General features: G+C 39.3%; 1 protein-coding gene across 4 annotated transcripts in view; it reads left to right on the top strand.

The window, feature by feature from the left end:
- WAC (WW domain containing adaptor with coiled-coil) overlaps positions 1–17,781 on the top strand; it is a 106,351-nt gene that overhangs the window by 34,676 nt on the left and 53,894 nt on the right. For 2 of the 4 annotated variants that reach the window (XM_024101010.3, XM_005290938.5), the window contains exons 4-7: positions 10,681–10,787; positions 11,766–11,881; positions 11,974–12,086; positions 14,997–15,305. In XM_024101010.3, coding sequence (XP_023956778.2) covers positions 10,681–10,787; positions 11,766–11,881; positions 11,974–12,086; positions 14,997–15,305 — 645 coding nt within the window. The remainder of the gene's footprint in view (positions 1–10,680; positions 10,788–11,765; positions 11,882–11,973; positions 12,087–14,996; positions 15,306–17,781) is intronic. The other 2 variants (XM_065582913.1, XM_042858247.2) reach the window with 1 other exon arrangement.

The following is a 17,781-nucleotide window of genomic DNA, read 5'->3' as shown; positions in this document are numbered from 1 at the left end:
TCGTATCAACCATTGGCTTTCATGGCTTTCTGGTATGCCTGCCGAAGCTTCTTGGCATTCATGCGGCGCTGCTGCTGGTCCTTGTCATACCCCTTCTACTGCGTTCTTGGGGCAATCTGCTTGTGTAGATATCAATGTTTCTATGGCTGGTTCAGAGTAGTGCCTGCACAGTCTCTTGTTTGCTCCAGGCAGGAGCGCATCTGGTGCGTGTAGCCAGTATGGTCAGCTGGGCAGTTGCATTCAACAATGGAGAGTTGCTAGGTGTGCTTGCCAAGCAGGCAATCAGGAAAAGGAATTTCAAAAATTGCTTTAAAGGGGGCGGAGGGGCAGGGCAGGCTTCCAATTTCCATGACTCACGGACAGCGGGGGTCACTGGTGAACAGAGTGTTCAGTGTGGGGCATTGTGGGACAGCTGCTGGAGGACAGTTAGATTTGACAGAAGTAATGTAGCGGTTACATTTACAGTGCGTCAACCTAAGTACATTGACTGTGGCTCTATGCCTCTCAGGGAGGTGGTGATATTAAGGCGATATAAGGGGGTATTTATGTCAGTGGGAGCCAAATTTAATTGTAGACACATGCACAACCAGGTTGACCTCTGCTGCCTTTTGTTGACCTAACTCTCTAGTGCAGACCAGGCCGGCAGGACAAGTTGTTTTTTTCCCCCTAGTCTAGATATGGCCCTAATTGATATTTCTTATATTAAAATTCTGTGGAGAGTTGGAGTATTCGGTTACCAGTTGTATCTGTTTTTCCAATAGGGCTGGTCTACCCTCAAACTTGAACCAAAATAACTTATCGGCTTTCATTCAAACTTTATTCTGAAATAGTATCCAAACAGCTGCTTGGATAGAAATAACAAAAGGTGTAGATTAATGCCAACTTAGTTATTTTAATTGCAGCAAGGTAATTATCCCCATGAAACGTCATGGGCTATTAAACTTATCTCATTAATAAATATTCAGTGTCAGTGAGTCAGGAGTCACTATGCTTGAATAGAAACTGAACTTTCTTCAGTTGTCTCAATCAATTAAGAAATCCGTTCCATATTAGGTGAAAATACAAGCCACTGGCAAGTCATATTACTTTAGTGCATAGCATATAAATTAGCCTAAATTAGCTTCAGGTGTTGACTTTCTTTGTTTGAGTCCGGAGTAACTAATGGAAGCACTAACCTTAACTGAAGTGTCATTACTTCATCTTAAAAAGTTGTTTCATGGTATTTCCGTAGAATTTTTACTATTTGGACTTACACATTTATGGCATGGCTCTATGTGAGTTACTTCATTGAACACATGTTCAAAAGGGGGGAAAAGGTAGGACTTCTCTACTAAACATTTGTAGTCCATAATGGGAAATGTCCGTTTTGCAGATCATTTTAATTTACAATAAGTGTGTTGCCTAGTGTTTCTGCTGTGGCATTTGAACTATCATTTTCATATCCTTGTGACAACGTATGAGGATGTAGGAAGTAAGACTGTCCACTTGTTTATTTAAGATTATGCTGGCTGGGATGTTTGCGGGGGGGAGGGGGGAGGGGGGGGGAGTTTGAAGGAACAAATGACTAGTCTTTGTTCAAGCCAGGTAGAGGGGAAGAAACATTGTATCTGGATACATTGTATATTTTCCTTTGTTGGTACAAGAGGTATAGCAAAAGAGAAGAAATTAAAATAAAAACAAGAATAAAAATTGATCTTCTATTTGGAAGATGAACGGGAAGGGCATGAAGTTCAGCTTTGGTTATGGAATATACTTCCCTTTACTGTAAAGCAGCTAAGAATGTTCAGCCTTTGTTTATTACGTGGGCTAAAGTACAACTGCTAACAAACCTTTGTTAAACATGAGTCCAAGTTGCTGATCATTAGAATCATAGAATATCAGGGTTGGAAGGGACCTCAAGAGGTCATCTAGTCCAACCCCCTGCTCAAAGCAGGACATTGTGCCTTATAGCTTTCTAGAACATGGAAGTTGGCACTTGAACATTACAACCTCCAAAAATCAGGAAACACTCAATAAAATACAAAAGTTAAAAAACAGGAAATGCAGAGTTAAGGAGTGAACTTTCTTTAAGTTTACTTTCTGGAATTTTCACTCCATGCATCTGAAGAAGTGAGGTTTTTTTACCCATGAAAGCTTATGCCCAAATAAATCTGTTAGTCTTTAAGGTGCCACCTGACTCCTTGTCATCTTAAGGTAAGGGGCTAAAGTTAAGGTTTAGGGGATCAGTGTATAGGAATGGTGTGGAGCACTTCTAAAACAACATTAATGCACAATTAATGAAGGGTTTTGTTAGGGCTTGTCTACAGAAGAAAATTTCACCTGTTACAATAGTATAATTATATTGCTGTAGTTATGCTATTCTGACTCCCATTGTGTGTACTACTTTTGTGGAAAAAGAACAGCTGTTTTGCTTGCTTAACCTGCTTCCAAAGCAACTTAAGCTAAACCAGAAAAAAGCACTCTTATGCCCTAAAGTGTCAACATGGGAAGTTATACTGTTGTAATTATCATGGTTTAAACTTATACGGATGTAGGGAAAGATATAACATTCCCATGTAGGTAAACCCTTAATTTTCCTCTGGCTTCATCAGAAGTGGAACTAGCGAGGAAGGTTTGAATGAAGGGCAAATGTGGGAGGGTTTCTGGGGACTCAGTCTTCTAGCCGTAAGCTGGAGATATCTGTGAGGGGTGAGGTAAGGCCCAGACTGCCTACCATGCTGCAGGTCTGATGCAGGGAGGGGAAAGGTGTTCAGTATTACCCTTCCCCTAGGGGTAGCATGAGTGAGGGCAGAGGTGCCATAACTTTTTTGTAAATTAATTTCTGGATTTTCCCCTTTTTGTTAAATGTGAAGTTTCAAAGTTTTTGAAAGCATGTGTTCTCTGTATATGTAGCTATACTGTATGGAGCACATACAGCTGTTGTGTTTCCCTTAATTCGTAGAAGTTTCCCCATCCTCCTCTCATTATTCCATCATTCAACTTCCCTTTTCCCCATCCCAGCCCCTTCAGCAAGGTCTCCTGCTCCCCCTGAAACACCTCCGCAGTCTGTGCCTTCACTCTGAAACAAGCTATACCAGTATAAACACCTTTATACTGCTGTAACTGCATCCATACTAGGGGACTTCATCTTAGCTAAATTGTTTTTATGCAGATTTAATTAAATAAGTATAAAAATTGTATATAGACAAGCCTTCAGATACATTTTTGTCTTAGTTTCCCCATCTATAAAATTGGGATAGTCTTACTGCACAGTGGAGGTAAATTAATGTTTGTGTGATTAATGTACAGCGTTCACTTTATATTTATTTTTCATTCCAATATTTGCACTGTAAAAAACAAAAGAAAAAGTATTTTTCAGTTCACCTACTAAAAGTACTAAATCTCTTTATCATGAAAGTTGAACTTACAAATGTAGAATTATATACAATTAAACCCCTTCATTCGGTTTTTCCTTAATTGTGGACAAAAAAGATGCAAGAACCTGAACATTTTAAAAGCAGGTCATTTTATGGGGGACTCTATCTTGGGAACCCTTGAATCAAAAGATCTTGAATTTGTAACACAAACTGTACCATGCTTCTCTGTGGGCATAGCAATTTTCAGGTCATTATGCATGGGGATTTTTAGAGCACTTTGAAAATCTCTTCTTAGCAAAGCTCCATTCAACCTTAACCATGGTCCATCAAGGTCAGCGTAGACAAAAATTCATTTTTTGTAATTGATTTTTTTTTTTCAAATTGAATTGGCTTGTTTTATTTAACTTAGAGACTTTATTTAAACTAAACACACTTTTATTTTTTAAAAGAAACCTATTTTAAATTATGGCAAAACTATCTTAAGGCCTAAATTGCCAGAAGCTGGTTTAAATCAAGATTAAAATTGGTGATTTAAATTTTTGATTTTAAACTAGTCTACCCTCATCAAGGGCCTCCTGCTCCTTAATATAGAGTGCTTGAAATATTCAGTTTGGTGAGTGTCCCATCTGCAAGAACCTTTACGTAGTTTTCAAGTGTTGATCGCAATACACCTCTACCTCGATATAACGCTGTCCTCGGGAGCCAAAAAATCTTACCATGTTATAGGTGAAACCGTGTTATATTGAACTTGCTTTGATCTGCTGGAGTGTGCAGCCCCGACCCCCTGGAGCACTGCTTTACTGCGTTATATCCGAATTTGTGTTATATCGGGTTGCGTTATATCAGGGTAGAGGTGTATATAATGTGCAGTAACTCTGTGGGAGAGATTGAGGTTTAGTGTTCGTGAGTGATGATTTAAGATTTTCTTCAAATAGGTGGAGAAATGCAAAGAAAGGAGCACTCAGTCTTAGTGTGTTGATAGCTATGGCAAAAGCTTTGCTACTATCAGTGTTGAGTCAAAATAAGTAACAGGAACTAATGGAATGCTTACTTGTTTTATGTGAATGTATCAAATATAAAAAGGGGGAAGAGGAAATAAAGAAAATATAGCAGAACTAGATAAATAGAATTTTTCAGTCTTCAAGAAACATAAATATTAAGAATAAGACGTTTAAAGTAGGACTCCAAAATGGAAGCAATTTTTTTTAGTGTACAGGGTGGTGGGAAGCTTTACAGTATTCATGCTTGCAAAGGATGCTGTACAAAAGAATTCTGTATACTCACTAGTACACCTCATCTTTTTATCTTGTTAGTGCTTGGACACAAATACTGTTATATAACAGCTCTTTCTTGGAAGATTGTTCTGGGTACTGGCATGTAATAGTAGGCATATGTCCATGATTGCACCGTTAGCCTAGTAAACATGAAGCTGCCATGCTTTAAGAGATTTTTCTCACTGTAGTAAAACAGGACCTGCTGCTTTTTAAGTGAAGCTGAAAGTTTGGCATTCCAGTCGTCAGAATATTCTTCAATGTTATGCTGTTTTATTGCAATGCTGGGCTGTGAGCAAACTTTAAAGCTAAAACTTTCTATTATGTGCACAGAGTTCTTGTTGAAGTATAATTGATGGTCAAACTTGGATGTTGGCCACTAAGTGGCCAGGGTTAATGTCCTGTGCTGCAACTATGAGAGAACAGGGTAGAAAAAAAAGTAGAGTTATGTGTGTAGATGGTTGCAGCTTGTAGCCCCGGGAGAGTTTGTGGTTAGTCTTGGTGGAAAACTAGATACGTACTGACTTCATATTACTGCAGCTCATGAAAAGTGACTGTCACCTTCTAACATCATGTGTTCTCTGTGTGTGGTGAGTTATATCTGCTTTCTTTGGTGTATTAGACTACTCCTCACTGAATGCACGATCAGTCAAGTACCCCTGTGACAACTACTGCAATTGCTTACAGGGAAATAGGGTAGTAGGAAGATATCACATTACAGACCATTAAATATAAGTATTTTTTTAACCTGTTCATTTAATTTCCCCCTCAGTCTAGTCTGTTCTTCTACATTTGCTTCTCATTTGCCTGGTCATCCCCTCTGCTCTTGCTGACTGGATGCCTGGTTCCTTTCTTCCTTGCAGAGCTGCCTAGCTACCTGGTCAGTCTTTCCCTCTGCTCTTCTGTATTTTTTGCCCAATTCTCTTCTTCCCTGCTAACCTGGACATTAACTCCAAGGACTTCTCCTAGTTCCTTTTCAGGTGCCTACTGTCCCCCAGAGTATCACTTGCAGGATGGGAGCTAGTTCCTGAAGTCAGCCCCTTTCCACTCCTACTATGAAGTAGAGACCCTAATGGGGACCATAACAGGGGTGCCAGGCTTCTCTTACGCCATTCCTGCTGCTACCAACATGTTCTCATTCCCCTTTCCAACTCTTGTCATTTGAACTGCACTGCATCAAACTATTCTCTCCCCTCATCTACCCTGTGCCCAGCTTCTCCCTGTCTGCCTTCCTCTCTGATTTCAACTCCTGGCTCTCATTTCCTCTCACTGTTGGTCTGCACTGATTCCTGGTACTTTAACTATTGTGTTGGTGACCCATCCAACCCCATAGCTGCCTGTCTCCTCACCCTTGCATTGCTTTTGACCTGCAGTTCTGGTTCAACACTCCAAAATGACCATTCACTGAACTTGGTCTTCACCAGGCAGTACTCTCCTCCTCATCTCTCCTTTGATAGGTGATCTCTCTCGGACCACCACCTGATCTTTCAACATCGCCTACTTACACAGTCCCTCTGACCTTGCCACTTAGTGCTTTTATGATTCTTAGTCCATCAATGTTCATGATTTCTCTTCTGCTCTCATCCTTTCTTCCTTTGTCCTGGTCATCTCTATTCTACACTCTTTTCCACCCTTGCCTTCTTTGTCCCTCTCTTCCATTGCAAAATCTGCTCTACCAACTCCCATCCCTGGCTCACCCAAAATCTGTTTCCTTTTCTCCTGTTCTCTAGCAGAAATCCCATGGCTATGTTGAATTCCTACACTAGAGACTTGTTCTCTCCTTCTGTTCTGTCATTTTCTTAGCTAATCATCTTTACTTCTCCAGTCTAACTGAATCCTGTACTTGCAATCCTAACTGCCTTTTCATCACATTTGGCTCCCTCCTTAAACTTTCTCTCCTTCCTTTCTCTGCTGCGCTCAGCATGTGATCTCCTTGATTTATTCAAAAAGAGAACAGACATAATAGGATGCGACTCTATTCCCCTACTCTCTGGTTGCCTTCCACACAGCTAAAATTTTTGTTCAAGCCTTCATCATCCTGCATCTTGACTACTGTAACATTCTTGTCTCTGGCCTTGACAAATGTAGTCTTGCCCAATTCAAAATGCTGTTGCAAAGATCACCAATATTCACTACCTTTTCGTGTGGTACATTGCACAAGAAGGAATTAACTCAGTTTCACTTTAAAGGACTGGCATTTAAGAAAAAAACCTTTTTAAATGTGTTAAATTTTTTAAAAGCATTCCCAAATAAAAATTTTGTTGGAAGGTAGGCTCTAATTCAGTGGTTCCCAAACTTTAACAACTTGTGAACCCCTTTCACTAGAATGTCAAATCTCGTGAACCCCCTCCTAAAAATGAATATTTCCAGGGATTTTCTCCTTTACCTGAGTATAAATTATAAAAGCAGTGATCTTGGAAATATAAAATTTGTTTTTATGACATGCTTATTACATACTATTTATTATTACTTATTTATAATTACACTATTTTTATTACATTATGAAAACGGCAACACTCTTCCAAGATCTCACTTCCGTAGCTTGTATCACTTTGAATAAGCCTGTTATAAGACCAGGCTCCTATGTTTCATCAAGGAGTATCAGATTTGAAACAGCATGAAGGTGTTTAAGAAGCCAACTCAAAGAGTTCCTCCTACATAAGCATTCAGGTCTTGAGTAGTCCAGGCAAACAACGCACGTTACAAAAAAGCTTAAACTTGTTCATCATAATTTTAAAAACAAGACTACCTGCCTATTTAATTTTAAAAACAGCAAAAGATATCCACCTCCCTTTCCATTTCTTATAAGGAGTCTTGAAGTTTAAATCTCCTCAGTGTGATAGCTATGCATGCTTTGATCTGCTTAGCTCTTGGAAGTCCAGGGGCTCCAGGCTGCTGGCCCCATGCTCTCCGGGGTCCCTAGGGACAGCTCTGTCCGCCATTAGGGAATGTTTTCCCAAGAATCCTCTGTAACATTTCGTGAACCTCCAGGCGTTCACGAACCCCAGTTTGGGAACCACTGCTCTAATTGCAGGGAGAAACATGAAAAATGTTGCAATTTAAAAAACCAATATTAGATCTGCCTTAAAAATAGATACATTTTATTGTAAGAAGACTGCAATAGTACATTGTAACTACAGCCTATTTTAAATGTTTCGTGATGCAGATATCCAGCGTTTTGAAAAGGCTCATGTATTTGTTGTGGTAACACAGTAGATAATGAATCAATTAACACAATGGTATCATGAATTAAAGGTGAAAAATCTGTAGCGAAATTGTTGCACATTGGGTTTCCGGAGTTGAATGGCTTGGCAGTTCAAATAGGACTTAAGGAAGCCAGAAGTCTAAGCCTAAGAGTCTGTGACATGGTAGTCAGGGCCAATCTGAAATTCAGCCTCAGTCTGTACAGAACTTGGATGCTTTGCTAGGCTCTGAACCAGTGATAATTCCGTAGGGTCACATGCAGACATGGTCAAGCTTGCATACATTTCTGAAATCTATCCATCAACTTCATGGAAACAGTGCCTCAAGACCAAGTGAAGGAAACTGAATTTGAATCTTCCAGACCACGCTCTTAGGGCAGGGGTGGTCGAACTTTTTGGGCCGAGGGGCACATTGGGTTTCCGAAATTGTATGGAGGGCAGGTTAGTGGAGGTTGTGCCTCCTCAAACAGTCGGGCGTGGCCTGCCCCCCCATCTGACACCCCTCGCCCCCTGATGGCCCCCCAGGACCCTTGTCCCATCCACCCCTCCCTGTCCCCTGACCCTCCACCCCGATTGCCCCCCGCTGCCCTATCCAACACCTTTTTGCCCACCCCCCAGGGCCCCTGCCCCATTCAACCACCCCTTCTCTCTGACCGTTCCTGGAACCCCTGCCACTGACTGCCCCCCGCTGCCCCATCCAACCCCCCCCCCCTCCTTTCTGACTGCCCCCCCGGACCCTGCCCCCATTCAACCTTCCTGTTCCCTGCCCTCTGACTGCCCGGACCCCTGTCCACATCCCTGCCCCCTGACCGCCACCTGAAACTCCCCTGCCCTCTATCCAACCCACCCTGCTCCCTGCCCCCTTACTGCGCTGCCTGGAGCACCGGTGGCTGGCGGCACTACAGCCACGCTGCCCAGAGCACCAGGACAGGCAGCTGTGCTGCCGGGCTGGAGCTAGCCATGCCACTGCACAGCACAGAGCACTGGGTCAGGCTGCAGCTCTGAAGCTGCGCTGCCCCAGGAGCTCAAAGCCCCACCGCCCAGAGCATTGCACCAGCGGTGCAGTGAGCTGAGGCTGCGGGGGAGGGCCAGGGGCTAGCCTCCTAGGCCAGGAGCTCAGGGGCTGGGCAGGAGGATCCCGCGGGCAGTAGTTTGCCCACCTCTGTCTTAGGGTATGTGTACACTGTTGCTGTGGGTGTGACTTTCAGTTTGTGTAGACATAACTGTGCTATCCTTAATTTAACTAGCTGGCTGAAAATAGTGTTTAGGATGTGGCAGTGTCTACAAGCAAATCACACCCTCCGCTGCAGTGTAGATGTTCTCTTAGAGAAACAGTGAGACAAAGTTAGAAAGATTATTTTTTTCAGGAAGTATGCTTCTTGATTTCTTATCTCCAAAAAGCCGTCTTTGATTTGCCTCAAACTTACTAGTCTACCTTGGCACAAGACCATATATGTAAAACTTCAGACATGTATAGTTTGGGCAAAATGAGGAGGGTGGTTAAAATCATTCTTCTGAGGGAAAGGTGGTTTTGAACATAATTATGGAGAGACTTGATGTCACTGTAATACTATAGGTCAGGAAACATTCCTGCTTTGACAAGGGGATGGAATTAAATAGCTTATTAGATAATTTCAGTAACTTTTACAATTCGGTGAAGAAACTCAAATTTAGGGTCTATAAAACTAATAAGTCTTTACCTTATCGCTTGTATGTAAAATGAGCCTTTTTAATGAACAAATCTGTTACATATATGTATTCATTTAATATCCAAATACACTTTTAAGCACTGTAGAAATAATCTGTTTGTAATGATTTTTTTACTACTCTTTTTGGCTCACATTGGTGCTGCAGAAAAAACAATCTGATTTGGAGTCTGTTGTGGTTTGTATATCATAAGAAAATTATTAACTAGGGCTCCAAAATTGTACCATTTTCTACCCTCTCTTATCCTTGTGCAGCCATAATTATTTACTCAGGAGGTACAGTCAGGAAATAATACTAGTTTATTTTCAGATTTCAGGCTGAGATTATAGGGATAGAAATTAGGAAAACTTTTTTTTTTTAACTCGTAAACTAAGTAAATTCTTTATGAAATTTAAACATGAAATCTCACAATGCTGCTGTTAGTCCTTTTAGGGTAGAACTTCATTATGTCTTCTAGAATTGAACTCCAGTTTTATAGTCAAATACTTTATAATCTTATTAAATACTGTAAAGTATACTTGTATTGTTAGTATTGCAGCATGACTCAGATTTCCCACCATATTTATGACTTTCTTTATTGAAACATATCCCTCCACTAAATTGTAGTTTTCCTCTTCCTTATATTTGACAAATATCTAAAATAACCTTGTTATATCAAAATGGATGGGAAAATGTTATTTAGTCCAAATTTAATCCGTTGATAACTCTTGCTTTTGTGGCCTCTCTTAGTTGGAGCTTCAGTCCTTCTGCTTTCAACTCCCTAAATTCTAGTGGCCTGATAGCCGAGTCTCTTCTGGAGAAATCTGAATTGAACTACTCAGATACATGAATTGAATCTTACAAATAGATTATTTTAAATTTTATAGTTAAATTATTGGTAGAACGTGGAAGATATTTTCACATAGCTGCATCATATATGCTATATGTAAATCAAAGACTGATTGAAATTGTTCATGGAATTTTCAAACTTTCCCTTAATAGAGATCCATAGTGAAGTGTATTAAGTATACGGATGTGAGTGAGGATAAAAAGAAGATACACTGCACTTTTAATTAAAACATTGACATACTTCCATGCTCTGAAATACAGATATGTTTAATTTGTATAGAAACTTTCATGGTGAACTATATTTGTGTGTTTTAGGGACCAGTTACTCTCCACAAGAAAATTCACATAACCACAGTGCTCTTCATAGCTCAAATTCACATTCTTCTAATCCAAGCAATAATCCAAGTAAAACTTCAGATGCAGTAAGTATTAATGGTCATCAATGTCCAAATATGCCTTGCGTGGTTTTATATACGCGATTTTTGCTATTTTCGATTAAATTATGGAGGGTGAAGTTCTGCATATTTTATTGAATTAGTAAACTCAAGTGGCAATTATATACTAAAAATGGAGGGAACAGCATCACAAATTGCATTTGGCAGAGGTTATACGTTGTTAGATGGTTTCAGTATAGCTAATTGTCATTAGGGTTTCCAGATGTACCTGTCTTGCCTTTGACAGTTTTAATCGAAAAGACATATAGCAATTGAAAAAAATACGTTCCCTAAATATATCATTGGCAAGGATCTTACTCTAGTATCTTGGTTCCACAGCAGTAGACTGACCCAACTCCCCAGGCTCTTTATTTTTTTGGAACCTTATGGGAAGCAGTAATAGGGTTTTGAGCCTTATTGCTTACTGGCTAGCGCACACCACTTCCTATACTTCAAGCACTCAGTTACCAAAAATTGCTGTGATTACGCTGGTTGATGTATGGGGAAAAACAGAGATAATCCTCCAAATATTATTTTCTAAAATATAACAAAAAGGTTAAATATTTTTTTATTTTACATCATCTGGACATTGAGGAGGTTCTTCAGTTGCAGAAATATAAGATCCAAAATCATTAGCATGCTGAAGACTTCATTGTAGAGAGTAGTGATGTTACAATGATCCAATGAATATAGCACCAGATCTCAATTTATGCTATAATTTAGTCAAGTTGGTAAGATGATAGGAGAACCTGTGAATTGTTTGAAGCAGCTGGAAGCAGTACTATTGTGGGAGGTGATAGAGGAGGGACATTACGTTGTCCCTTACGTACATTGGTAGTGTTTCAAAGTTGATGTGAAGGAAAAAGTCTATACATCTTGCAACTTTGAATATAGTAGAATCTATATAACTTATTTAAAAACGGTCAAGTAGTCGTTTCTCCAACATTGTTGTTCATATTTTCAAAGTCCTACGATTCTGCGGATGACTGGTCTGAGCACATCAGCTCTTCTGGCAAAAAATACTACTATAACTGCCGAACAGAAGTTTCACAATGGGAAAAACCAAAAGAGTGGCTTGAAAGGTATAGATATGCTTTTATTTATTAATCAAAGTATATAATCTAGAAAACATTGTACTTGATTTGAGTTTTTACTTTATTTGTATTTTTTGCAGAGAGCAGAGACAAAAAGAAGCAAGCAAAATATCAGTTAACAGTTTCCCAAAAGATAGGGACTACAGAAGAGAGGTGATGCAGGCAACAGCTGCCAGTGGGTTCGCCAGTGGAAGTATGTTTTTTTGTTTTGTTTTTTGACAATTTAATGCTCTTGGTTTGTATGCGTTGCATACTTCCTCTCAGTACTTTTCTTTGCCAAACTAAAAAAGAAATCCCTCTTCTCTAGCATGTGCTTTTTGTGGCAGTGAGTCAAGGTGGCCCAGCTCATTTTTTTCCTAAAATTTATTGCAACTACAGACAATTTCTCCAAATGTTCTTGCCCACTGATGATGTTGTCTGAGTAGCTTTGAGCCTATCCAACTAGAACATTCAATTATATCAACGTTCCGTGTTAGTATTCCTTTTTTGTAATTATCACTCACTCACTATATGTGTAGCATTTGTCCTTCAGCTTGAAGACACAATCTTTTTCTGTAGCTGCTGTGATAGTCTTCTTCCAGTATTTTTTCTTCAGTACTTAAGATACTAGAGGCTTAAAAGGGCCTGACTATTATCACTGTTTCTTCATAAATTGCAGGTGAGCAGCATACTAATATTTGGAGAAAATATAATCTGTTTTAACAGGTGCTGCACTATATAAAGAAAATGCACATTACAAGAATAGATGCAAAAATTGCATATTACAATTAGGGCTGTCAATCACTGTTAACTCACTTGATTAACTCAAAACAAATTAACTCGATTAAAAAATTAATCGTGATTCGTCACTGTTAACAGAATACAAATTTAAATTTATTACATATATTTGGATGTTTTTCTACATTTTCAAACATATTGATTTCAGTTACAACACAGAATACAAAGTGTATAGTGCTCACTTTATATTATTTTTTATTATAAATATTTGCATTGTAAAAAAGAAAAGAAATAGTATTTTTCAGTTTACCTCATACAAGTACTGTAGTGCAGTGTAAAACTTTAGAGCCTACAAGTGCACTCAGTCCTACTTCTTGTTCAGTCAATCAGTAAGACAAACAAGTTTGTTTACCTTTATGGGAGATAATGCTGCCCGCTTCTTATTTACAATGTCACCTGAAAGTGAAAACAGGTGTTCCTATGGCACTTTTGTAGCTGGCGTTGCAAGGTATTTATGTGCCAGATATGCTAAACATTTGCATGCCCCTTCCGTGCTTGACTCACCATTCCAGAAGACATGCTGATGATGCTTGTTTAATAATTAAAAAAAAAAAAGGGCAGTAAATGTGTGACTGAACTCTTTGAATTGTATGTCTCCTGCTCCATGGTTTTACCTGCATTCTGCCATATATTTCATGATATGGCAGTCTCAGGTGACGACCTGGCATACGTTGTTCAATTTAAGAACATTTTCATTGCGGATCTGACAAAACTCAAAGAAGGTACCAATATGAATTTTCTAAAGAGAGCTATAGCACTCAACCCAAGATTTAAGAATCTGAAGTGTCTTCCAAAATCTGAGAGGGACGGGATGTGGAATATGCTGCCAAAAGTCTTAAAAGAGCAATACTTCAATTTTAAAAATACAGAACCCAAACCACCATAAAAGAAAATCAAACTTCTGTTGATGGCATCTGACTCATGATGATGAATTTGCTTTGAGTTGTTATGGAGCAGAAGCAGTCATCAGTATGGAAGCATGTCGTCTGGAATGGTGGTCGAAGCATGCAGGGGAATACAAATGTTTAGCACATCTGGCATGTAAATACCTTGCAGTGCCGGCTACAACAGTGCCATGTGAATACCTGTTCTCAATTTCAGGTGATGATGTAAATAAGAAGTGGACAGCATTATCTCCCGTAAATGTAAACAAACGTGTTTGTCTTAGCGATTGGCTGAACAAGAAGTAGGACTGAGTGCACTTGTAGGCTCTAAAGTTTTACATTGTTTTATTTTTGAATGCAGTTATGTAAAAAATAAGAATTCTGCATTTGTAAATTGCACTTTCACATTGAGATGGCACTACAGTACTTGTATGAGGTGAATTGAAATACCATTTTTTAGCTTTTTTTACGGTGCAAATATTTGTAATAAAAAATAATATAAAGTGAGCACTGTACACTTTGTATTCTGTGTTGTAATTGAAATCAATATATTTGAAAATGTAGAAAAACATCCAAAAATATTTAAATAAATGCTATTCTATTATTAATAGTATGATTAAGACTGAGATTAATTGTGGTAATTTTTTAAAATCATTTGACAGCCCTAATTGCAATAAATATTCGCTTTTGTGCATTTCATGTCAATTTGCATCATTGCCAGTGGTAAGGTTGCATGACAGATGAGAAACTAGCAATCAGGAAGGATGAAACATTCTGTGCTCCTATATAACACATTAAAGTCACTGTTATGTGACAGCATGCAAATTAAGTAGTTCATATATGTTATACTGTTTTAAGTTTTATATTCTGCTAATCAAAAGTGGCTTGAAGCTGAATTCCAGTCCATTTTTTTTATCTTTTAAAAACAAGAATTCAAAATTCGGTTGTATTAAAAAAAACGAAACAGGAGACTAACATGGCGTATAGAAGAGAAATTCATAAAACATGAAAATTTTGCGCTGAGATGTCTGCCATAATTTAGTCTCTCCAATTAAATATAGCATATGTAAATATTTCATTTTGGTCGGTGTGTTAATGGAATCTTTAAAAATTACCTTAGAAACTAGAAAACTCTCTACAAAATAGTTTGTCCTTAACAAGATTACTTTACTGGAATTCTAAATTGGGCAAAGGTCTAATAGTGTTTGAGAAGGTGCCTGTTGTCAGTGAGTAAAATCAGATTGTCTTGTTTGCCAATATTGAGATGTAGTGTAGCTATTGTGCTGGCAGTTGAGATTTTTAAAAAATATAATGAATGCCTAATCAAATTTAAACATTAGCATGCTACTGAATTAGTCATAATCCTTGCAGTGTTAGTGACGTTTCTAACTTAATCTTTCTTTTTTTTCTTATTGCAACATTCTTTGTGAACCCTGCAACAGTGGAAGACAAGCATTCCAGTGATGCCAGTAGTATACTCCCTCAGAATATTTTGTCTCAGACAAGCAGACACAATGACAGAGACTACAGACTGCCAAGAGCAGAGACTCACAGTAGTTCTACTCCAGTACAACATCCCATCAAACCAGTGGTTCATCCAACATCTACCCCAAGCACTGTTCCTCCTACTCCATTTTCTCTACAATCTGATCACCAGCCAAAGAAATCTTTTGATGCTAATGGAGCATCTACTTTATCAAAACTGCCTACACCCACATCGTCCATCCCTTCTCAGAAAACAGATAGAAAAGGTATGTCAGAAAACTATTTTTAATACTGCTCAATGTTGCAAATTGAATTTGAGTTGTTGGTTAGAAAGTCTGACTTCTAGAATTTAAACATGTTTTTCCTGTTTCCTATGCTTGAAACAGTTAATTCAGTCATGATTTTTGTGATTCAGATTGTCAGTTTCACATTAAACCATGTTTGTCATAATCTGCTGATCTGACAGAACTTTGAATTCTGAACTTTGAATTAGATGATAGAGCAGAAGAGACTGTTGTGATCATCTAGTCTGACTTCGTTTATAACACAGGCATAGGACTTTCCTGAATTAATTCTCACCTGAACTAGTGATCTTTCAGAAAAACATTGACACTTATAGGTTTGCCATTTACATGCATATACTGCAAACAGTATTTCAATTGATCTCCACTAAAAGGGTGCCTAAAATCCTTTTTATGTTATTTTGGAACTTTGCAGTTACTCCAGTTGTCAGCATAGCTGTAGGATTAATGTTTCAAAGCCATTTTGGACCCATGCGTTTTCTATCAAAAGTATCTTGTTGGGATTCCAGTGACAAACTACTTAAGTTTCCCTATGGTGCTACAAGGGAATATGACTGATACATCTGTGGAAATCAACTGCTCAGTTACACTCTTCTATATATAAGAAGTTTGATCATGAAGAAATGGGTGGTATTCTTTAATTTTAACTGTCTTTATAATATAGGCGTAACGAGTGGGGTTCCGCAGGGGTCTGTTTTGGGACCGGCTCTGTTCAATATCTTCATCAACGACTTAGATATTGGCATAGAAAGTACGCTTATTAAGTTTGCGGATGATACCAAACTGGGAGGGATTGCAACTACTTTGGAGGACAGGGTCATAATTCAAAATGATCTGGACAAATTGGAGAAATGGTCTGAGTTAAACAGGATGAAGTTTAACAAAGACAAATGCAAAGTGCTCCACTTAGGAAGGAAAAATCAATTTCACACATACAGAATGGGAAAAGACTGTCTAGGAAGGAGTACGGCAGAAAGGGATCTAGGGGTTATAGTGGACCACAAGCTAAATATGAGTCAACAGTGTGATGCTGTTGCAAAAAAAGCAAACATGATTCTGGGATGCATTAACAGGTGTGTTGTGAGCAAGGCACGAGAAGTCATTCTTCCGCTCTACTCTGCTCTGGTTAGGCCTCAGCTGGAGTATTGTGCCCAGTTCTGGGCACCGCATTTTAAAAAAGATGTGGAGAAATTGGAAAGGGTCCAAAGAAGAGCAACAAGAATGATTAAAGGTCTTGAGAACATGACCTATGAAGGAAGGCTGAAAGAACTGGGTTTGTTTAGTTTGGAGAAGAGAAGACTGAGAGGGGACATGATAGCAGTTTACAGGTATCTAAAAGGGTGTCATGAGGAGGAGGGAGAGAACTTGTTCACCTTAGCCTCTAAGGATAGAACCAGAAACAATGGGTTTAAACTGCAGCAAGGGAGGTCTAGGTTGGACATTAGGAAAAAGTTCCTAACTGTCAGGGTGGTTAAACACTGGAATAAATTGCCTAGGGAGGTTGTGGAATCTCCGTCTCTGGAGATATTTAAGAGTAGGTTAGATAAATGTCTATCAGGGATGGTCTAGACAGTACTTGGTCCTGCCATGCGGGCAGGGGACTGGACTCGATGACCTCTCGAGGTCCCTTCCAGTCCTATAATCTATGATTCTATGAAAATGCCTAAAGGTTAACTGTTTGTTTGTTCCTTAAACATCTAGAGGCACTAGGCAAAGATAAGGACCCTTTTATGCTTGACACTGTTCAAATTGGAATTTTGAATGTTATGAATAATGAAATTCACTTTCATAGAGAGGAGGAACTGAGTGAGAACGTTAGAATAGGGGTGCTTGGTACCAGTGACCCTGAGGTACTTCAGTTCAGCATAGGCTGTGTCTATACTACAAACTGTTTGGGGAACAAAGTTACTGCTGCATAAAGCCACCATAGCTAGTGTATTGCTTGTGTGTGCGCATGCTTGACTCCTTGCGTCTGAGCTGTGCATACTCATTGGGACTACTTGTATTGTTCCTATGCACCATCACGGAGACCTGCACATCCATGGGAACAACTACTCCATCATCTTCCCCAGAGCCACTGTTACCCCATGCCATGGGGAACCCCACAATCTCCTGTGGGTCTAGCTTACTGGCCATCTTGGGGGCCTTGGGCACAGCATCCTCCTTTATAACCCGCCCAATCCATGAGTTGCCACTTGCTTCCCTCCAAGGGATCCATCGAGCAGGTTTGCGGAACCAGTAGCAGAGGAAGAATCTTATACGGAGTCCCGGTGGTTCTGCCAGGGCTGGCTAGATTCCCACCATCCTCACTGGATGAGGATGTAATTGTCATCTACCTCTCCACCAGATGACTTCAGACGATTCCAGGTGCTTCTAAGGAGAGTTGCTGGGGAACAACTATCCCATTGGAGGAGATTCAAGACTCGCAGTATAAACTTCT

This window comes from Chrysemys picta, chromosome 2, assembly GCF_011386835.1.
Source record: "Chrysemys picta bellii isolate R12L10 chromosome 2, ASM1138683v2, whole genome shotgun sequence".
Taxonomy (NCBI): Eukaryota; Metazoa; Chordata; order Testudines; family Emydidae; genus Chrysemys; species Chrysemys picta.
The sequence above is the reverse complement of the archived record's forward strand: the minus strand, read 5'-3'. Positions and strand labels throughout refer to the sequence as shown.